The 22,218-nt window shown below is 44.2% G+C and overlaps 2 protein-coding genes across 4 annotated transcripts in view; one reads left to right on the top strand and one right to left on the bottom strand.

The window, feature by feature from the left end:
- Positions 1–22,218, top strand: part of LOC128869333 (mediator of RNA polymerase II transcription subunit 26) — a 90,835-nt gene that overhangs the window by 27,022 nt on the left and 41,595 nt on the right. The window lies entirely within an intron of this gene.
- LOC128870372 (uncharacterized) lies at positions 2,497–21,400 on the bottom strand. Its single transcript, XM_054112986.1, has 3 exons — positions 21,340–21,400; positions 17,521–18,556; positions 2,497–2,719 (listed from the first exon to the last, which is right to left on the bottom strand). Exons 1-3 carry the CDS (start codon positions 21,398–21,400, stop codon positions 2,497–2,499), a joined length of 1,320 nt encoding a protein of 439 aa, XP_053968961.1.

The following is a 22,218-nucleotide window of genomic DNA, read 5'->3' as shown; positions in this document are numbered from 1 at the left end:
GAACCTGTGAAGTCATAAAAGCCATTTGAGAAAAAATTCGCAACAATCCATTAGAAAGCAGATAATCATGTCCTCGAAAATTAATGTATCGACCAGATCCATAAAAAAACGAATAAAAGGTGTTCTCCACATGAAAGCCTTCCGTCGCTCAACTGGTCATCTTTTGACAGCGCGCTTCAAGAAAAATGGACTCGAAAGATGCAAGCAGCTTCTTCGGTGGCACGCGGTCAACAGCCACGAAAATAATCTTTTCACAAATGAAAAAAAATTCACTGTTGAAGAAATTTTCAGTAAGAAAAAAAAAAAAATGTTAAAACTTCTAAAGACGCAAAAAATGTTGTTCTAAGGGTTCAGCGTGGCCACCACCTCTGTAATGGTTTGGTGGGCAGTGTCTTGTAAGGGCGTAACATCTCTGGAATTCTGCGAAAAAGGGGCAAAAGTGTACCAGGAGGATGTCATAGAAGGCGGGCTGAAGGAGTTGAGCAATACTCTCTTCAATGGAGAGCGTTGGATCTCCCAGCGAGATTCCGCTCCCGCCCATAATTGAAAAACCACCCAGCTGTGGCTAAAACAAATATTCTTGGGTTCAAAAACTACCCAGTTGTGGCTATTCTTGGGTTCGTAGCCGCAGAAAATTGGCCGTCTGGAATGGAAGTCTAGATCTGAATCCAATGGACCTTAGCTTGTGGGCAAAATTAGAGAAAGAGAACATGGCCTGCCGACCTCACAGAAATTTTGAGAGTCTCAAACAATCGTTTGGTTCGAAAGGTGACGTCAATATCCATGGAAACTGTGCATGCTGCAATAGCCGGATAGCCTAATCGTTTTACGGCTTGTGTAAAAGCAATTTCATAAAAAAGTATTAAAATTTCATATCTATAAAAGACATGACTTGTAACAGAACTTATGGCATGTGCGTATGCACACTTGATACCCTAGCTTGTGTACATTCATGTTTGTATTGTTTGGTTTTGTTTGTTTCTTAACAGTAATAGTAGCCCTGCCAGTGTAGGGTATATCACCGGTCATCTTCGTCTTGCTCATCTAGGGGTAGGCCCAGGAAGCATGCTGGTTCAACGTGATGGGTCCAGAGGGAGAGGGTTGTTAGATGAGTCGGTTTTAGGGGGCATGTGAAAAGGTGGTTAGTGTCGTGCGGGGTACCTTCACATGCAGGACATATGTTTGGTATGTCGGGGTCGATTCTGGATAAGTAGAAGTTTAACCTGCTACGATATCCAGAACGTAATTGTGACAGTGTTACACGTGTCTCACGAGGAAGCTGGAGCTCTTCATCTGCTGTAGGTGGTGGTTGGACTCCGATTACGGCATTCAGTGGACGGAGCTTAAGAAGGGGGTGACGGTCTCCCGGTGAATGTCGTTTATTGACTGTCTAAAAACTGTCAGGTCCAGTAGATTGCGGTCAGTTTTGTCCTGGATTTCGTCAGCGTAGTCTAAGAGATGTCTCCTGACGTGCCTGGGAGGCGGCTCAGGCTCGAGCAGATGTCTGCAGGGGTGAAACCTCCGGGAACATCCCAGCAGGAACTGCTTGCTGTTTGTAATCTGCACTCCCGGCGGAACTACCACACTCACCAACGTAAACGTACGTTGCATGCCAGCTGACACTACAAAACTTATGACGGTGCCATTTAAATGAAAACTCATATCGTGTCCGTAGAAAAGTTTAAATGTTCCGTAACATTTTTTCAGCTGATTGTTCTCTCAGGACACAGTGTTGCCAAACAGTACCCGTTGAATTCATTAACAAAATAAACTTATAAAAGTTAAAATTTTTATGAAAATAATTTAAAAGCGCTGTTAATTGTTGATTATAGGTAGGTGAACTATTAACATTACAATAAAAAATTGTAACTGTTAATGCGGAGGTGTGTAAAAGTATGTATGCAAAAGTGTAAACGGCATCATTGTGCCGATACAATCATGCACAAACCGATGTGTTATGTAAATATGTAACCAAACGAAAGCAGCTGTTTTCTACGTGCACAAGTTTTGCTCAATTTTGTGTATCTCACGGACAACAGACAGGGTCTGCGATAACGTCGTTCCGTGTCAGCTGACACGAACAAACTAATTATACCCCATGTCAATGAAAAATCACCACTGTTCCATTACGTCGCTATCGTGGATCGTGTACGTGTGCAATTGAAAATAATCGGTCCGTGCAAGGTCCTGAGAATAGGGCCGATCCTGAAGAACCTCCCATTCGAGCTCTGGGAGAGCGGCTTTGATGACTTGTGCAACATGGGGCTTGGCCTTGTCGTGTAGGCGTATGGTTTGACCATGTCGATCATGACCCCGACATACCAAACATATGTCTGGCATGTGAAGGCACCACGTACGACACTAACCACCTTTTCACATGCCCCCTAAAAAAGACTCATCTCACACCCCTCTCCCTCTAGACCCATCCAGTCGAAACAGCATGTTTCCTGGGCGTACCCCTAGATGAGCTAGACGAAGACGACCGGTGATATGCTACTATTCAAACAAACCATGTCGATCAGGTCTCTTCAGTTGAATAGCCTCATTCACGCAGTTTAGCTGGACAATGTAGTGGTCCTGATTAACCGTCGCATCGTTTCGAGCATTTCCCAGTGCACCATTCCCTCCCAGTTCCACCAAACACATATCATGGTCTTCTTCGGATGAAGATCCGGCTGGACTCGGCTTTGGCGTATCTTTTGGGGCCACTCGCCTAAAGCTAATAAAAAATTAAATAAGTCAAAAATACAATTAATATAGTTTTTTAGAACAGAAAGAGTTCTATCGAATGAATACTTACCCTTTGCCAAACAGCAAACAAGTCGTAAAATATAAGAAAATCTAAAAACTTTATGAACTTATTCCCCAATCCAATACTTTCATTATAAAATATTGAAATATTTCTTATAGAAATATTTGTAAATATTTGGTGAATCATGAATTTTTTCATGTGGGTCTGGTCGCGTCTCCGTATATATGTGTGCGTGCATAGTCATGCCGTAAGATGCAGAAAACAGCAACAGGTAGCTTATAAAAAAGTTTTGTCATGATCATTTCGAAAGAATTATTTTTTGTTCCCTGATAGTAGTTAAGTATTAATTGGTATATTTCCTTACGTATGTGGTTCTCCAATTCATAAAAAGTGCATAAAGTCGTATCTACAGCCCGGTTCACTTGATTAGAGGCAATAATTTTTATGGTAGAGAGACTGTACTTTGCTAGAAAATAAACATGCATCAAAATATAATATTATCCGTTCCTATGACGGTCGGTTTTACGTTACCGGAACGACCGAACCGGATTTATATCCGGTCAAGGACTGTCACTCCAGCAGCATTCTCCGTCCATGTATGGGGAATGCTTATGCTCCTACAACAACAACAACATAATTCCATCTAACGGTATTGCGCAGCAGTAAAACTTCAGCAGTTATAATACAATATTATGCTTGAAGATAGGCGCATAGTTTGGATACGTGCGCATTAAAGCTGTAAAAAGGGATCGTTTTTTCAGCATTCATGCTTTGGATCTCAAACTTTTTAACTTTAAAATTATTATTATTATTAATTCCTATCGCGCCGTCTTTTGGTGCATAGTGCAGAAAAAAATGCTTTCCAATGTTGTCTACTTCTCGCTTTCGTCTTAATTTGGGTCCAATGCTACGTCGTAAAGCTCCTTTAGGGTGTCTCTTACGGCGCGATCCTTGTGGGTTACAGTCCCGTGCCATTAACCTATGGCCAATCCAGTTCCTGTTTTGTAGCAAAGCGTTGACTGAACTTAGTTTTCCCAACATTGATTCGCAGTCCAACGTTGGGAGCTTAGGTCATTAATTTTGCTCTGCATGTGTTCGCCAGTCCGTGAAGAGTGCGATGCCATGGGCGTAGTTAAGATCGTCTAAATGCTCCGTACTAAAAGCGCTGTTTAGAACGTTGTCAATGCCTATTGAAAATATAAGAGGGGGTAGTATAGTTGGACACCAGCCACAGGTTCAGTAGGCTCGGAGAGGGCACCGTTGCTTGAATATTACTACAGATTTTATCTTCGACTCCCGTCGCTTAAGGGCCGGCCTAAAACCAGCCTGTTGCTTACAAAGTGTGCGGTCGATCTTACCACCTATACGATTTAGAATTACTTTGCAAAGGACTTGTACACTGTATCCCACACAGAGCAGCGTGATGCCCCTCCAATTGCCGCACTCGGTTGGGGCTCCTTTTTTGGGACTTTCACAAGTATACCCTGCATCCAGTCGTCTGGCAGTGCTGCTGACTCCCACATAGACTGAAAAAGGTGGAACAAGATTCGTGCTGATATTTTGGGGTCCACTTTTAGCTTCTCTACTGTGATGTTATCCACCTCGCTCGATTTTCCAGACTTCATGCTTTTTCAATTTCATCCGTAGATAGGTGTTGGGAGCTAATGTGAGATATTCTTTGATTGAAGTACGTGGGTTTTTCCAGCGGTATCACATTATCGGTAGGTGTGGATGTCACAAAAACTTTCTCGAAATGCTCTTTCCATCGCTTGAGTTGGTCTTGAGAGGCTGTTAAGAGCTTCCCGTTTTTAGCTTTGACGCGCTCATCGGCTATCGAGTTACCGATTGTCGTTTGCCCTGTTCTTGTAGGCCCACGACAGTCGGTTCTACGTTACCGAAACGACCCGGATTTATATGCAGCATATAAGTATGGGGAATGTTTATGCTGCTACAACACCAACATCAATAACGTAGGCCCAGGAAATTTGCTGTTTCGACAGATTGGGTGTAGAGGGAAAGGGGTGCGTTTGATAACGCATGTAAAAAGGTGGTTAGTGTCGTGCGGAGTGCCTTCACATGCTGGACATATGTTTACTATGTCGGTATCAATTCTAAATAACCTGCTGCGCTTTAACCTGCTACACTATCCAGAACGTAATTGTGCCAAGGTTACGCGGGTCTTTCGGGGTGGTTGGAGCTGTTCGTCTGCTATGGATGGTGGTTGGACTCCGATAACGGAAGTCGGGCGCTTAAGAAGGTGGAAGGTGTCTGCCAATGAATGTAAGAACGGTGTGTCTTAACTTTGTCCGGTCCAGTAATTATTTTGTCCTGGATCTCGTCGGCGTAATTGAAGAGATGCCTCCTGACGTGGCTGGGAGACGGCTCAGGCTCAAGCAGGTCTCTACATGGGTGGGACCTACAGTAGTATCCGATTAGAAATTGCTTGCTGAGCAGTTTATTGTGCTTCTTCACTCTTAGAATCTATGCCTCGTCGTGCAGGAGGCAAACCGTCGCTGTCCGTATGGCAATATTTTGGCGAGTCTGAAGCTTCGTCCACTGAGTATCACTAGTTCCAGGCGATTAGAAAGGCTCAGCGTAGTTTAGAACTGGCCGACCAGGGTTGTCGGGGATTTCGTGGGGGAAAGTTGTAGATTCTTCGCAGGGAAGAGGAGACAAAGGCGGAAAGGTAATCGTCCACTTTGGTCTATGGGCCATCAATGTTATTGCCCGACGCCATTTTCGTCAGTCGTAGGAGACCAGGAAAACTCCCAATGGACCCAGCTTTTTCAACATCAGCATGTTTAGTCCGTCAGGGCCAATGGCTTTGGATGATTTCATATGGTTGAGGCCCCCTGAACCTCATCGCTGGAGAAAGCAAGTGGTGCACTGTTTGTCAGTTTGTGCAGCCGTCTGCTGGCACAACGTTTGGATCTGTCGGCCAGAGGATGCAGAATGATTTGCGGGCTAAAATCAAATCATTCATCTCTTCGGATCCGACGAAGTACAACCGTTGGAGGTGATATCCACTTTGTCGTTGTGCCTCGTCGGGGTCGACAGGGAGCTTACGGTGGACCAGAGCCTACTCAACCCAGAGATGAAGTTGCAGGACTTCAAGTGCTCCTCCCATTTGGTCCGTTGTGTTGGGTTACCAGTTGCCGAATTTCCAAATTGAGATCCTTTATGCGAGGATCCCCGAGATCGGCCTTGCGTAGGTGATCACGCTCGTTTACCAGAACGGGTGTTTCAGATGGGAAATTGGGACGTATGTCCTCTTCAGCCCTGACGGGAGGTCGACTGTATAACGTCATCTAGTAGCGAGGAATGGCTGACTGTGTCGAAAGCCTTTTTAATTTGGATGATGACCCCCTTAACCTCATCACTGGAGAGAGCAAGTTGCGCACTGTTGTTCAGTAGTTTGTGCAGCAGTCTGGAGGCACGACGCTTCGATCTATCTTTCTGAAGATGCAATATGATTTGCCGGCTAAAACAGCTCGCGCATCTCTTTGGGTCCGACGAAGTGTAACCGTTGAAGGTGATATCCACCTTGTCGTTGTGCTTCGTCGGGTTTGACAGGAACCTTACGGTGGACCAGAGCCTACTCACACCAGAGGTGAAGTTACAGGTTTTCAAATGCTCTTCCCATTTTGTGAGCTTATAATGGATGAACAGTTCCCAGATTTCCAAATTGGGATCTTTTACTGGTGTAGATGGTCACGCTCGTTTGCCAGAACGGGTGTTTCAGATGAGAAATTGGGACGTATGCCCGGGTCCTTCCAGCGTGGATGAAGCGAACCGCAGCAGCTGTGAGCGTCTTGTGGAATGCGCGTTCGCCTACGCGCACATCCGTAGGATTGGGAAGAGCGGCAAAGGTGTCTCGGTAAATTCCGCAAAGCCGGTCAAATAAGCCTTGTTAAAGTTAATATATGCGCGGTGATGCACGGGAACAAAATCGGCAGGTCTCAATCGAGCTGATAATGGGCAAGTGGTCTAATGCAAACGATAGCATATGTCTCCAGGCTATGCTCTTTACCAGCGCTAGAAATTTTTGTGTCAGGCGAGCTGCTGCAATTGCTCACTATCCTGGTGGGGGCGTCGTCGTTCACAGGGCTAAATGTCGAGTCGTCTGTCTGCTCTGCCAAGTGCTGCCTCTCCCCTACGATCGTTTTATAGGTTTGAGTACCAAAGATCGTGATGCGCATTAAAGTCACCTATTACCAATCGGTTTTCGCCTCTGATAAGCGCATCAATTTCAGGGTGATATTCTGCCGGGAAGCAGGTGACAGGGGCAACCCTGCCACTATCTTGTACCATAGAGAGTCAAAGTCTCACTATTTTGTTTGTATGCAATGAATTTTAAGTCTCGACATTGTAGCTATTGCTAGGCAAGCAATGCTGGAACAAAAGGAATAAATTTCATTCTGCGATAACACACCAAAAGGGCGGTAATCGGTATTAATATTAATATAATTTTGTATCATAACATTTTAATAAAAACTAAATTTTTCCTTTTAACGAAACCGGGGTTAATATTTTATAATTGGTATCGCTACATTGGTGACCCCGACTTGGGTTATATCGATTTAAATTGGCGTAAACCTAAATTTTTCTTATTTGAGAATTTTTTTTTGTCTTAACGTATACGACTTTAATTAAAGTGGGCCCTTTTTTATCCACTCACATCGGCGATTATTGGTAAGGTATAGTCATCAGACTGGAGTTGTTAGACAATCTGCAAAATTACGCAGCGACGAAGGATTATCTTTTTCTTTTTTATTTAGAACGTGTCTTTTCCTTTACACAGATTCTTAGATACAAAGTTTTATAATTTATAATATAGTTAATGTTGTATGATGAATTATATGTTTAAATACTTTTCTACTGTGTTTTGTATGCAATACTGCTTAAAAGAGACAGAGACTCACCCATAGCAATTGCAAGTGTTACAAACATAATTACAAACAATTTCTTGCTAATAAAAAAACTAAGAAATAAAAATAAAAACAAAGTGTACAAGAAAATTATCAGAAGGCAAGATGAGTGTGCGGCACTCTTTCACGCGGAGAGGAAAGCAACCCGAGAGTGTGCCTGTAATAAAAACAATACCTTTTGAAACTGTGAGTACTCCGACAATTACGCGCACGAACTCAATGCAAAAGAAAGCAAACGAAATAGAGACAGCCCTCTCTATTACCTCAGCAGGATTACCGCAAAGCGTAGAGAGCGTCAACCTTCAAGCTCAGCCGTTTAATGGCAGTTTCACAGCGTGCGTGAACACAAACGGAATGCCAACACCAACCACAACTAACTCATCATCAACAACGACATCCATTCTGTACACTAGTACTGCAACAACAACCGTATCAAACAAACCATTGCTTGCCATCTCCCCACCTTCTTATGTACAACCTCACGCTTTAAATGAGCCACCTCCCATAAAGAGATCACGAAACTTACCTATAAAGTCCTCAACTTTGTCAACCACCAACAAAAAACAAAAAATAACAACGAACTTGAGCCAAAGCAAATTACCAAACTACTGGCTAAGCGGCGATACAAAGTCCACAAACAAATTTGCCTCTTGCTATTGATGACGAAAATGAAAACAACGAAACAAATACACAAGCGAACAGTGGGCAGAACTCTGTTACTAATGCTCAAAATTTAAATAGTGAAAAAAAAAATAAAAATAATAATAAACCACCACCAATATATGTGCAAGGTGTTGAATGCATCAAGATACTAAAAAATGCTTTAAGGGGTTATACGCAGTTATGAAGCTAATAAAAGACGGGTTGTCAAGGATTTATCCTGAAGAAACTTCAGAATATTTTAATTTGAAAATTGTTGGCGGTTATAAAAGCATCCTTCAAGAACGTAACAAAATTTTTTATTTATGAAAATGTTGATTATAGAGCGCGCTGCAGGCGATTTCTGGAACCTCCTTTAAAAAACGACGATTTACGGTGTACATCGTACCTCAGGATTGGATTATCTGAAATCAAAAAAACCAAACAAATTTTGTTAATATATTAGATTATCTAGTAATTAATCGTTCGGCTAATCAAAATAGTGAATTTTCACAAAATGGCAGCTTTTATTAAAAGAAATGATTTCGATTTTTACGTTAAAATTTGGCCGTAAATTGATTATAAAATGGAAAATAAGTATCAGATTTACAAAAGGAACGATTAATTACTAGAAAATGTATCTCTAAAGATTGAGTTAAAACGGTTGACCGATCAAACAAGCCGTTTTCGAGATATCGTGTACACCGACTTGAAAAATGCCGTTTTGAAAAAAACACGTTTAAAGTTTCAATACCTACCTTAAAACGTGCCGAGGCATCTCTACATATTTAGGTATAACTCCGAAAGTATTGCTTAGATCTACTTCAAATTTCGTGCGTATACTTTTGAATATATGTACATTACAAAAATGCAATAAAAAAAATCGATTTTTTTGAAAGTCATAACTGCGTATAACCCCTTAAGTGCAATAGCAAATTGCAATTTTGTCCTAAAAATCCTAAGAAATAATGAAGTATGAGTGCAAGCAAATGACTTAGGAACGTACACTCAAATACATCAAATGCTAAAACAAAAAGGAACAAAACTGCATACTTTCAAACCAAAAAATAAGAGGGGGCTTAAAGTAGTATTACGCAACATGCATCATCTGGGAACCAAGAAGAAATAAAGAGTGAATTAAGAGAAAAAGGTCATAAAGTCACAAATATATTTAATATAACACAAAGAACAACAAAAAAACCATTACCACTATTTTTATTGAACTGGAAACAAATGCTTATAACAAAGACATTTACCACATAGACAAATTAATGCACTGCATCGTATCGTTTGAGGCGCCATATCATAAACGGATAATTGCACAATGCACGAAATGTCAGAAGTATGGACATACAAAGAATTATTGCAGAAGAGACTCAGTATGTGCAAAATGTGCAGGAAAACATTTAACAAGCGAATGCAACAATCCGACCATTCAAGTGAAATGCGCACTATGTGGAGGTAATCATATCGCCAATTACAAAGGCTGCAAAATATATACCTTTACGCAAAAAGGAAGTCATAACAAACCAAAACACAAACATCACAAAATCAACAGTAATACCAGGTATAAGTTATGCTGATGAAATAGCCTCATCAAATCCTCGGGTAGTAGAACCAGAACTAACTATCAAACCTCAAAACAACAAAGATATTGATGAACTCAAAGCCGTGATAAAAACTTTAATCACCCAAATGACTAATATGATGAACGTAATTACAATGTTAATAAATAACTCGAATGGACGAAAGTAATAACACAAAAATTCTTATCTGGAATGCAAATGGACTAACTCGGCAATATTTAGAACTGAAGCTGTTTTTAATTGACAGAAAAATTAATATTGCGTTAATTGCAGAAACACATTTCACAGACAAAAGTTATTTAACATCTCCCGAATATAAATTATATGCAACTAATCATCCCGACTGAAAAGCTCATAGAGGAACAGCCATTATCATAAAACAAAACACAAATCATACTGAACGATTGCCCTATGTGTCACCTGACATCCATGCAACGTCTATACAAATTGTTGACAACAATGGACCCATATCAATATCTTCTATTTACTGTCCACCACGACACTGGATAAAGACGGATCAAAGTGATGATTACTTTAAGACATTAGACAACAGATTCATTGCTGGAGGAGACCCAAACGCAAAGCATACTGACTGGGGTTCAAGGTTGACTAATAAAAAAGGTATGTATTTAATTAACGCAATCCATAAAAAAAATTGCAGGTTTATAAGTACGGGTGAACCAACTTACTGGCCTACGGATGTTAAAAAAAATTCCAGATGTAATCGACTTCTGTATAACAAAAAATATTAACCATAACCAACTGAAGCTTAAACCAAGTTATGAACTATCTTCTGACCACTCGCCGATAATACTTAACTATACATCAAAAATTTACCGTATAGAGACAACACCCCAAATATTTACAAAGAGGACTGACTGGGATGAGTATCGAAAACACATCGCCCAACAACTCATTCTAAGTACACCTTTGAAAACACAACTTGACATCGAGCGTAGCATCATACATTTTAATGACATAGTTATTGACGCAGGATTCAGATTCACACCGCAGCAAAAATATAGCGCACAAAACACTTCAAATGACATTTCTATTAAAAAGCAAATCAAGGAAAAAAGAAAATTGAGAAAAAGATGGCAAACAACCATATCTCCTGCAGACAAACAGAGGTTAAACTTAGCTACAAAAAATTTGAGGGCTTGTTTATGTGACATAAAAAATAAGGAAATTGAAAAATATCTAAAAAATTTAACTCCTACACATGAAACAAATTATTCCTTTTGGAAATGTACAAAAAAACTTAAAAACCAGATAAAGCATCAACCCCCACTAAGAAAAGATGACAAGACATGGGCTTTTACAAATGATGAAAAAGCAGGGGCATTGGGAAATTATTTTGAAAATGTCCTATGGAACGATGAACATAAACAAATTGACACGATTAGTAATGTTAATACTTATACCATTACAAAAATAAGAAAAACAAGCACACAAGAAGTGATATTATGCATCAAAACTCGAATTAAACATAAAAAAGCACCCGGATATGATATGCTGACAGGCAAAGCACTTACGAAGCTACCAATTGATGCTTACATATTCCTTAGAATAGTGTTTAATGCAATGTTTCGCTTACAATACTTCCCAAAGTATGGAAAGTCACAGAAATCATTGCGCTACCAAAACCGGGTAAAAACCCAACAGCTTTAATTTCATATCGATCTATAAGCCTACTTCCGACTATATCTAAAATTGCAGAAAAACTTTTACATGACAAAATTACCCCAATACTTGATACGAAAAACATCATTCCAGATCATCAATTCAGTTTTCGAAAAAAACATTCAACTATCCAACAAATACATGCAACAAATACAAAGCGTTTGACAAAGTTTGGCACAAAGGCCTCTTACATAAAATTAGGACAATATTACGACGGGACTATTATTTAATTATCAAGAGCTACCTTACTGATCGATGCTTCTACATTAAATACAATAACAAATATTCACATATACATCCAATAACAGCAGGAGTTCCTCCAGGCAGCGTTCTAGGACCACTGTTATATGTTTTATTTACCTTTGACATACCACTCCCAGATGAAACTAATTCAACTATAGCAACATTTGCAGACGACACAATTTTATTGTCATCTGACAAAAACCTCTCAACCGCAACAGCAAAATTACAGATATACACCAACAATGTAAAGAAGAAGTTTGACAAATGGAGTTTGAAAGTAAATGAGGACAAATCTACAAGCAATATTTACGACAAGAACAGAGGTTGCTGCTATACCGATTAAGCTCAACAATAAAAATACACTAATTGAAACATCTGCGAAAGATCTTGGAATCTATCTGGACTCAAAATTAACTTGGAAAGATCACATCAAAAAGAAAATAAAGCAAATAAGGGAAAAATTTTGACAATTGCATTGGCTAGTAGGTAGAAACTCTAAGCTCAGTATTTCCAACAAACTTCTAGTATACAAGGCGGTCATTAAACCAATCTGGACCTACGGACTTCAAGTGTGGGGAACTGCAAAAAGAACTCACATAAACGAAGTACACCGACAACAATCAAAAATCTAACGTATAATAACAATGCCCGACAGGTACACAAAAAATGATGACATCCATTCTACGTTCAATATACCATTAATCGACATTAAATATTATTTCTCGTATGCTAAAATAACTGTTCTATATAAAATGTAATTGTTTTATTAAAATGTAATCGCTGTATTCGTGTTGGCACTGGCCATGATGAAATATATTTAATAACTTTCCTAATTAATTGTTAAAAAATGTACTAGATGTCAGTATGACAGATGTATGATTAATGTAGGAATATCAAAATAAAATACATAATTGATATTAATTTTCAATTGAATTTGATATCCAGCTTTGCGCCCATCACTTCGGCGGTCTTTCAGGACGTCGTCTTCCGACAGGTTTTTAATGCGTGCATTTCTGTAGAGCGTAATAATTGTTTCGTTTTTGTGCTCTCCGCACGTACCTATGCACCGTATGTTAATATCGGTCTTACGATTGTTTTATACACATTCATTTTGCTTTCCGCATTCATGTATTTGTTCTTCAATACATTACAAAATCCTCATATTTTTGCACTATATGTACATCTTTCTCTCACTTCTGTGATGATATTCTGATGGTTAGATATACCTATTCCCAAATACTTGAAATGCATTGTTTGTTCTATAATATTCTGGTTAATTTCCAGTTTACACCTTATTGGCTCCTCAGGTTTTACTATCGTCTGCATAGCAAATAATTGTTATGTTTTGATTGTTTAGTTTGTAATCTTGCAGTTGGGTAACTTCAGAAATAATTTTATCCATGATGAGATTAAAATGAACCTGTGTGATATCTTTAAAAATTTTCGGATTATTAAGCTCGGCACAAGAACCTGAAAGGTCACTATAGACCAAACAATTCCAATAACAAGCACCGAGGCAGGATCATTAACACATCCACCGCTAATGTATCCAACAACAAGTTTGTCTGTTTGCGCGCCACCCTTCTCTGCAGAGCGCCCTGCGTTGTGCTTCGCTCAATGAGAATCGGAATTCAGAAGTCGATCAGTTTATAATGAAGATGACTTGTTCCACCATGCAGTGCTACTCATCGACACGCAATCATCAGCGGACGACGTCGACGTTTGTTTGTTAACAGTAATAGTAGCCCCGCCAGTGTCGGGCATATCACCGGTCATCTTCGTCTAGCTCATCTAGGGGTAGGCCCAGGAAACATGCTGTCTCGACGGGATGGGTTCAGAGGGAGAGGGGTGTTAGATGAGTCGGTTTTGGGGGCATGTGAAAAGGTGGTTAGTGTCGTGCGGGGTGCCTTCACATGCCGGACATATGTTTGGTATGTCGGGGTCGATTCTGGATAGATAGGAGTTCAACCTGCTACAATATCCAGAACGTAATTGTGCCAGTTTTACGCGGGTCTCACGGGGAAGCTGAAGCTCTTCATCTGTAGGTGGTGGTTGGACTCCGATTACGGCATTCAGTGGACGGGAGCTTAAGAAGGGGGTGACGGTCTCCCGGTGAATGTCGTTTATTGACTGTCTAAACATTGTCAGGTCCAGTAGATTGCGGTCAGTTTTGTCCTGGATTTCGTCAGCGTAGTCTAAGAGATGTCTCCTGACGTGCCTGGGAGGCGGCTCAGGCTCAAGCAGATGTCTGCAGGGGTGAAACCTGCGGTAACATCCCAGCAGGAACTGCTTGCTGAGCAGTTTGTTATGCTCTATTACTGGAAGCATTTGTGCCTCGTTGTGTAGGTGTTGAACCGGGGACATCAGGAGGCAACCGGTCGCTGTTCGAAAGGCAGTATTTTGGCATGTCTGTAGCTTTGTCCACTGCGTGTCACTAGTTCTAGGTGACCAGAGGTGCTGCATAGTGTAGAACCGGCCGACCAATTGCCTTAAATGTCGATAGCAATAGTTCTTTGTCTTTGCCCCAAGTGCTGCCGGCAAGCGATTTGAGGACCTTGTTGCGGTTTTGTACTTTAGTGGCAATTGTGGTTGTGTGCGCTGAGAAGGAGAGCAAACTGTCAAAGGGAACACACACGATTTTGGGGTTGTTTACCGTCGGAATTGATATGTCGTCGACTTTTACCTTAAGGGACAGTTTGACCTCCTTTGTCCAGGTGCTAAAGAGGGTCGCCGTGGATTTAGTGGCGGAAAGTTGGAAATTCCTTGCAGTGAATCGCGCAGTTGTTGGCGTATGAGAGCAGGAAGACTCCCTCTGCTGGCTGGGGGAGTTTCGAGAAATGGAAATTGAAAAAAGGGTGAAAGGACACCACCCTCCGAAACTCCTTGCTATATTTTCCTCTGTTTGGAAGTTTGGCTCGAAATATCACCGACGAATGAATACCACAGGTAGTTTGCGGACCACCTCTTCAGCCCTGGCGTGAGTGTCGTCTGTAAAATGTGATCTAGTAGCGTGGCGTGGCTGACTGTATCGAAAGCCTTTTTTAGGTCCAACGCTACTAGGACAGTGCTCTCGCGGGGGCGGTTTTGGTTAAGCCCGCGGTTTATTTGAGCGTTTATGGCGGTGAGTGCAGGGGTGGTGCTATGCACTCGTCGGAAGCCGTGCTGATGTGGGGCTAGGGCCAGGTGTTTCGTGAAGAGTGGGAGTAGGAGGGCGTCAAGTGTCTTCACTACTGGGGAAAGGAGAGTTATCGGGCGATAAGATTCCCCTTGGTTGCGGGTTTTTCAGGTTTCAGTAGTGGGACCGCTCTCCCTGCTTTCCACTTGTCAGGGATGATGAGAGTGGCCAAGAACAGATTGAAGACCCCTTTGAGAAATCCTTCTCCCTATGGTCCCAGGTGCTTAAGCATCAGCGCGTTTGGTCCGTCAGGGCCAATGGCTTTTGAAGTTTTAGATTTATTGATGGCCCCCTGAACCTCATCACCGGAGAAAGTAAGTGGCGCACTGTCGTTCGTCAGTTTGTGGAGCCTTCTGGTAACACGACGTTTGGTTCTGTCGCCCGGATGATGCAGTATGAACAGCCGGCTAAAATAGCTCGCGCATCTCTTCGGGTCCGACGAAGTACAACCGTTGAAGGTGATAGCCACCTTGTCGTTGTGTTTCGTCGGGTTCGACAGGTCTTCAAGTGCTCAACCCATTTAGTCCGCTTATGTTGATTTACCAGTTGCCGGATCTCCAAATTGAGATCCCTTATGCGGGGATCCCCGGGATCGGCCTGACGTAGGTGGTCACGCTCGTTTGCCAAACTGGCTGCTTCGGCTGGGAAATGAGGACGGATGTCCTTGAAACTACCAGCTGGGATGAAGCGAGCCGCAGCAGCTGTGAGCACCTTGCGGAATGCGCGTTCGCCTGCGCGCACATCGGTGGGGATGGGAAGAGCGGCGAAGGTGTCCTCGGTGAATTCCGTGAAGCCGGTCCAGTTAGCTTTTTTGAAGTTAAAATAAGACCGGTGGTTCGCGGAAACAAAGTCGGCAGGTCTCTCAATCGAGACGATAATGGGCAAGTGGTCTGATGCAAGCGATAGCATAGGTCGCCACGTTATGCTATTAATCAGACCCGCGCTAGCTATTCTTAGGTCAGGCGAGCTGCTGCCATTGCCCATTACCCTGGTGGGGGCTTCGTTGTTGTTGTTTTAACAGCATAGTTAGCCCTGTCAGTGTAAGTATATCATCGGTCGTCTTCGTCTAGCTCATCTAAGGGTAGGCCCAGGAAACATGCTGTTTCGACAGGTTGGGTCCAGAGGGAGAGGGGGGTTAGATGAGTCGGTTTGAGGGGGCATGTGAAGAGGTGGTTAGTGTCGTGCGGGGTACCTTCACATGCCGGACATGTATTTGGTATGTCGGGGTCAATTCTGGATAAGTAGGAGTTTAACCTGCTACAATATCCAGAACGTAATTTTGCCAATGTTACACGAGTCTCACGGGGAAGCTGGAGCTCTTCATCTGCGATAGGTGGTGGTTGGACTCCGATTACGGCATTCACAGGACGGGAGTTCATGAAGGTGGTAACGGTCTCCCGGTGAATGTCGTTTATTGACTGTCTAAACACTGTCCGGTCCAGTAGGTTTCGGTCAGTTTTGTCCTGGAGTTCGTCAGCGTAGTCAAGGAGGTGTCTCCTGACGTGCCTGGGAGGCGGCTCAGGTGTGTCATCGACTTTTACCTTAAGGGACAGCTTGACCTCCTTTGTCCAGGTGGTGAAAAGGGTCGCCGTGGACTTGGTGGGGGAAAGTTGGAGATTCCTCGCAGTGAAAAAGCGAGAAAGGTCGGTGAGGTAGTTGTTCACTTTGAAACACAGGCCATCGATGTCATTGCCTGACGCCATTATCGAGCAATCGTCAGCGTATGAGATCAGGGAAACTCCCGCTGGTGGTTGGGGGAGCTTCGAGATGTAGAAGTTAAAAAGCAAGGGTGAAAGGACACCACCCTGCGGTACGCCTTGCTTAATCTTCCTCTGCTTTGACATTTGATCTCGAAAAATCACTGACGAGTGCCGACCGCTCAGGTAGTTCGCGGACCACCTCTTCAGCCCTGGCGGGAGTGTCGACTGATAAATATCATCTAGTAGCGTGGAATGGCTGACTGTATCGAAAGCCTTTTTTAGATCCAACGCTACTAGGACAGTCCTCTCGCACGGGCGGTTTTTGTTGAGTCCGCGGTTTACCTGGGTGTTTATCACGGTGAGTGCCGTGGTGGTGCTGTGCACTCTTCGGAAACCATGCTGGTGTGAGGCTGGAGTCAGCTGTTCTGTAAGGTGTGGGAGTAGAAGGGCTTCAAGAGTCTTCACTACTGGGGAAAGGAGAGTTATCGGCCGATAAGACTCCCCTTGGTTGGCGGGTTTCCCAGGTTTCAGTAGTGGGACCACTCTCTCTGCTTTCCACTTGTCAGGGATGATGAGAGTGGCCAGAGACAAATTGAAGACCCTTGTGAGGTATCCTACTCCCAGGGGTCCCAGATGCTTCAGCATCAGCGCGTTTAATCCGTCAGGGCCAATGGCTTTCGATGATTTCGACTTGTTGATGGCCCCCTGAACCTCATCACCGGAGAAAGTAAGTGGCGCACTGTCGTTCGTCAGTTTGTGGAGCCTTCTGGTAACACGACATTTGGTTCTGTCGCCCGGATGATGCAGTATGAACAGCCGGCTAAAATAGCTCGCGCATCTCTTCGGGTCCGACGAAGTACAACCGTTGAAGGTGATAGCCACCTTGTCGTTGTGTTTCGTCGGGTTCGACAGGGACCTAACGGTGGACCAGAGCTTACTCACACCGGAGGTGAGGTTACAAGTCTTCAGGTGCTCAACCCATTTAGTCCGCTTATGTTGATTTACCAGTTGCCGGATCTCCAAATTGAGATCCCTTATGCGGGGATCCCCGGGATCGGCCTGGCGTAGGTGGTCACGCTCGTTCGCTAAACTGGCTGCTTCTGCTGGGAAATGAGGACGGATGTCCTTATAACTTCCAGCTGGGATGAAGCGAGCCGCAGCAGCTGTGAGCACCTTGCGGAATGCGCGTTCGCCCACGCGCACATCAGTGGGGATGGGAAGAGCGGCGAAGGTGTCCTCGGTGAATTCCGTGAAGCCGGTCCAATTAGCTTTTTTAAAGTTAAAATAGGACCGGTGATTCGCGGAAACAAAGTCGGCAGGTCTCTCAATCGAGACGATAATGGGCAAGTGGTCTGATGCAAGCGATAGCATAGGTCGCCACGTTATGCTATTTATCAGGCCTGCGCTAGCTATTGTTAGGTCAGGCGAGCTGCTGCCATTGCCCACTACCCTGGTGGGGGCGTCGTCGTTCACAGTGCTGAATGTCGAGTCGTCTATCTGCTCTGCCAATTGCTGTCCCCTACGATCATTTGGCAGGCTTGAATGCCAAAGATCGTGATGCGCATTAAAGTCACCTACAACCAATCGGTTTTCACCTCTGATGAGCGCACCTATATCAGGGTGATATCCTGCCGGGCAGCAGGTGACAGGGGGTATATATACGTTAAAAATTTCGAGCTCGGAATCGCCTGACCGGACAGCTATGCCTTGACATTCTAAGGTGCTGTCCCTGCGGTCGATTCCTTCATCGATGAGACGATACTGCACTGTGTGGTGGACTATAAACGCTAGGCCACCACCATTGTCTCGCTGGCGATCGTGTCTGTGCACGTTGTAGCCATCCCTGGTGATCAGAGAGGACCTAGCGTGCAACTTTGTTTCTTGGACCGCAGCTATCTTAATACTGTGCCGGCTCATAAAGTCAACTACCTCGTCGACCTTACTCGTAAGTCCGTTGCAGTTAAACTGGAGATGCTTAAAGCTTCTCGGTGAGGGCTGTGTAATCCGGGGGGTGAGGGACGCGTGGGGTTGTCTACGTTGGACATGCTGCGCAATCCACTGTGGTTGTTGCGGCCTGATGGTGGTGGGCGGCCGCGCCTCCGGGGGCGGTAGTGGGTGCAGAGCTCTGCAGCAGGGGGCAACGTAGGCAGTTGTCCACTCACGGGTGGTGCGCAGGCCGGAACATCCCCGAAAATGGCACCAGCCACTGCAGGAATTGCATTGGACTGATACCAGATTCCGAGGTATTGCGGTCTGACACACGGAACAGACGGTACGGGGGACCAGGAGCTGCTGGTTTGTCCCCGCACTGGGGTTGGAGCAGGAAGGGATGGGAGGGGTTGAAGGGGAGTTGTGTTGCTCCGATAGGCTCCTCACCGTAGAGGTATGGGTGGCGGTTGGTAATGCCGGCCTATCAGGGGGTGTGGTAGCCGTGGAGGCATCAGACGCCTGTTGGCGGGAGCAACACGTGGCCACATACCGTGTGGACCACTCCCTGTGCGACTTAAGGCCTGAAAAGGTCTTAAGATGGCTCCACCCGTTGCACTTATTGCACCTAACCGAAGTGGAGATCGGGTGGAGCCGTTTATGGCAGACGCAGCAGTAGAATACTTCTGGCCCAGGGTTGGATTCGACTCCAGCTCTGAGGAGAAGTATTTGGAGCAGGATTGCTGCGAGAGTTTGCTCCTGTGACGTAAGGGGTGGGGTGATATACGATACACTAGACAGGGCTAGTGTACTGGGGCGGCAGCCCTTGGTCGGGAAGGAAAACCCGAGTCATTCCGGTAACGTAGAACCGGCTGCCATGGGAATGGTGGGGGCTTCGTCGTTCACAGTGCTGAATGTCGAATCGTCTATTTGCTCTGCCAATTGCTGTCCCCTACGATCATTTGGCGGGCTTGAATGCCAAAGATCGTGATGCGCATTAAAGTCACCTACAACCAATCGGTTTTCACCTCTAATGAGCGTACCTATATCAGGGTTATATCCTGCTGGGCAGCAGGTGACAGGGGGTATATAAATGTTAGAAATTTCGAGCTCGGAATCGCCTGTCCGGACAGCTATGCCTTGACTTTCTAAGGTGCTGTCCCTGCGGTCGATCCCTTCCTCAATGATACGATACTGCACTGCGTGGTTGACTATAAACGCTAGGCCACCACCTTTGTCTCGCTCGCGATCATGTCTGTGCACGTTATAGCCATCCTTGGTGATCAGAGAGGACCTAGCGTGCAGCTTTGTTTCCTGGACCGCAGCTACTTTGGTACTGTGCCGGCTAATAAAGTCAACTATCTCGTCGACCTTGCTCGTGAGTCCCTTACAGTTGAATTGGAGAAGCTTAAAGCTTCTGGGTGATGTCGCAAGAATTGCAATTGGCTGATGCCAGATTCCGAGGTATTACGGCCTGACACCCGGAAGAGCTGCTGGTTTGTCCACGCACTTGGGTTGGAGCAGGAGGGAAGGGGATGGGTTAAGTCAGTGGAGTGGTGTTGCTCCGATAGGCTCCTTACCGTAGAGGTATTGGTTGTGGTGGCGGTTGGTAGTGCCGGCCTATCAGGCGGGGTAGTAGCCGTAGAGACAGATATTTGACGCCTGCTGGCGGGAGCAACACGAGGCCACATACCGTGTGGTCCGCTCCCTATGTGTCTTAAAGCCTGAACAGGTCTTAAGATGGCTCCACCCGTTGCACTTGTTGCACCTAACCAAGGTGGAGTTCGGGTGGAGCCGTTTATAGCAGACGCAGCAATAGAATACTTCTGGCCTAGGGTTGGATTCAATTCCAGCCCTGAGGAGAAGTATTTGGAGCAAGGCTGCTCCGAGGAGTTGCTGGGGCGGCAGCCCTTGGTCGGGAAAAAACCGAGTAATTTCGGTAACGTAGAACCGGCTGCCATGGGAATGGACGTAGACGTCATACACCTTGTTGAAGACGGTCCTAATCGAGCGGCTTAGGAAGTCAAAAGACGCAAAACTTTTACAACTTTTAGATGGTGAGCAAATTGGCGATCGCACCCCGTCCCAATTTTTCCGCCACGTTTCAGATAACGTAATTAAAGCAAGATGGCAGTCTAAACTTTCGTCGCAAACACGCGCGCTGGCTTGACAGCGCAGCCCGATGCTTCATTAGAAGACCTCAGCCCTCTAGCTGACAAAATTCACGAAGCCATCCCAAAGCAGTCATTTCGCTCCGAAATCTTAGAAATACGCAAACAATTACGATCACTCTAAATAAGAAACTCACGCAGTAAAGGTAGACAACAACGCCCACAACCTCGTGTCAGTCGTAAATTGGTCACACAGTCGCGTGCATTTGTCGATAAACGGTCAATGTTTTTACCACAAAAAATTTGGCAGTGAAGCTCGGCGATGCCTAAGTTTGCAAAAAACGCGAAAGAGGGTCTATAAAGGCGGCAAAAGGCTCTACAATTACAACATCACACCGCCTTTTTTTGATAGATCGCGCTTCTGGGACACAATTTCTTGTGGATACGGGCGCTGATGTATCTGTTTTCCCTCGCTCGCGAATCTTTGCAAACGTAACTCCTATTAGGTATCAGTTGTACACAGCTACAGACGCAACAATTTAAACATATGGGCATCATATGCTTGCGCTTGATTTTGCCTTGCGACGCAAATTTACCTGGTGCTTCGTGATCGCCAACGTAACGAACCCGCTTATTGGAGCTGACTTTATAAGTCATTTTGGTTTGTTAGTCAACTTAAAAAACAAACAAATTAGCGACGAGGAAACAGGTATAACATCTCCAAGGCTAGTGAGAAACGCATCCTATATTATGTGAATCAAGGTGATTCCCATTCAATCGCTCTACAGTGACCTTACAAAAGAATTTTCCGGCATCACCAAACCTAACGGTAAATTCAAATTTGCCAAGAACATAGCGATGCACCACATAAAAACAACCAAAGGCCCTGTCAAGCAAAGCACGACGTATTGCACCACATAAGTTCGGTAATTCCCGAACAAGACATTGAAAAACCGCAAATATCACCGTTCAGGTTGTTTGAATTTCCGTTTATGACTTTTGTACATCGATTGGAGCAGTGTTACAATAAATTAATGGCAATCGCTTGCTCTCTTTAGCCGGACGCTACCAGAATCTATACGCAAGCTTTTAACTTACGATCGTGAACCTCACGCAATATACGAGGCTGTTAAATATTTGCGGCATATGATCGAGGGCTGACATATTGTGATTTACACTGACCTACCTAGGCCAATTCACCACAGAAATAAATCATCTTTGTGGGCAGAACAATATAGTAGCTAACACGTTATCGCGAATAGAAACAATCACAGCTCCTGTGACAGCTCAACAGTTAGCTGATGCTCAAGGAAGTGACGCAGAGCTTCAACAGCTTCTCGCTAACTCTATCTCGACGCTTCAATTGAAAATTTCCTTTTTCCGTAACATAACGCTAGTTTATACTGCGATATATCCTCAGGCACTCAACGTCATGTTACTACAATACCAGCGAGATTCCAATTACCGTCACAATG

This window comes from Anastrepha ludens, chromosome X (genome assembly GCF_028408465.1).
Source record: "Anastrepha ludens isolate Willacy chromosome X, idAnaLude1.1, whole genome shotgun sequence".
Classification (NCBI taxonomy): Eukaryota; Metazoa; Arthropoda; class Insecta; order Diptera; family Tephritidae; genus Anastrepha; species Anastrepha ludens.
The sequence above is the reverse complement of the archived record's forward strand: the minus strand, read 5'-3'. Positions and strand labels throughout refer to the sequence as shown.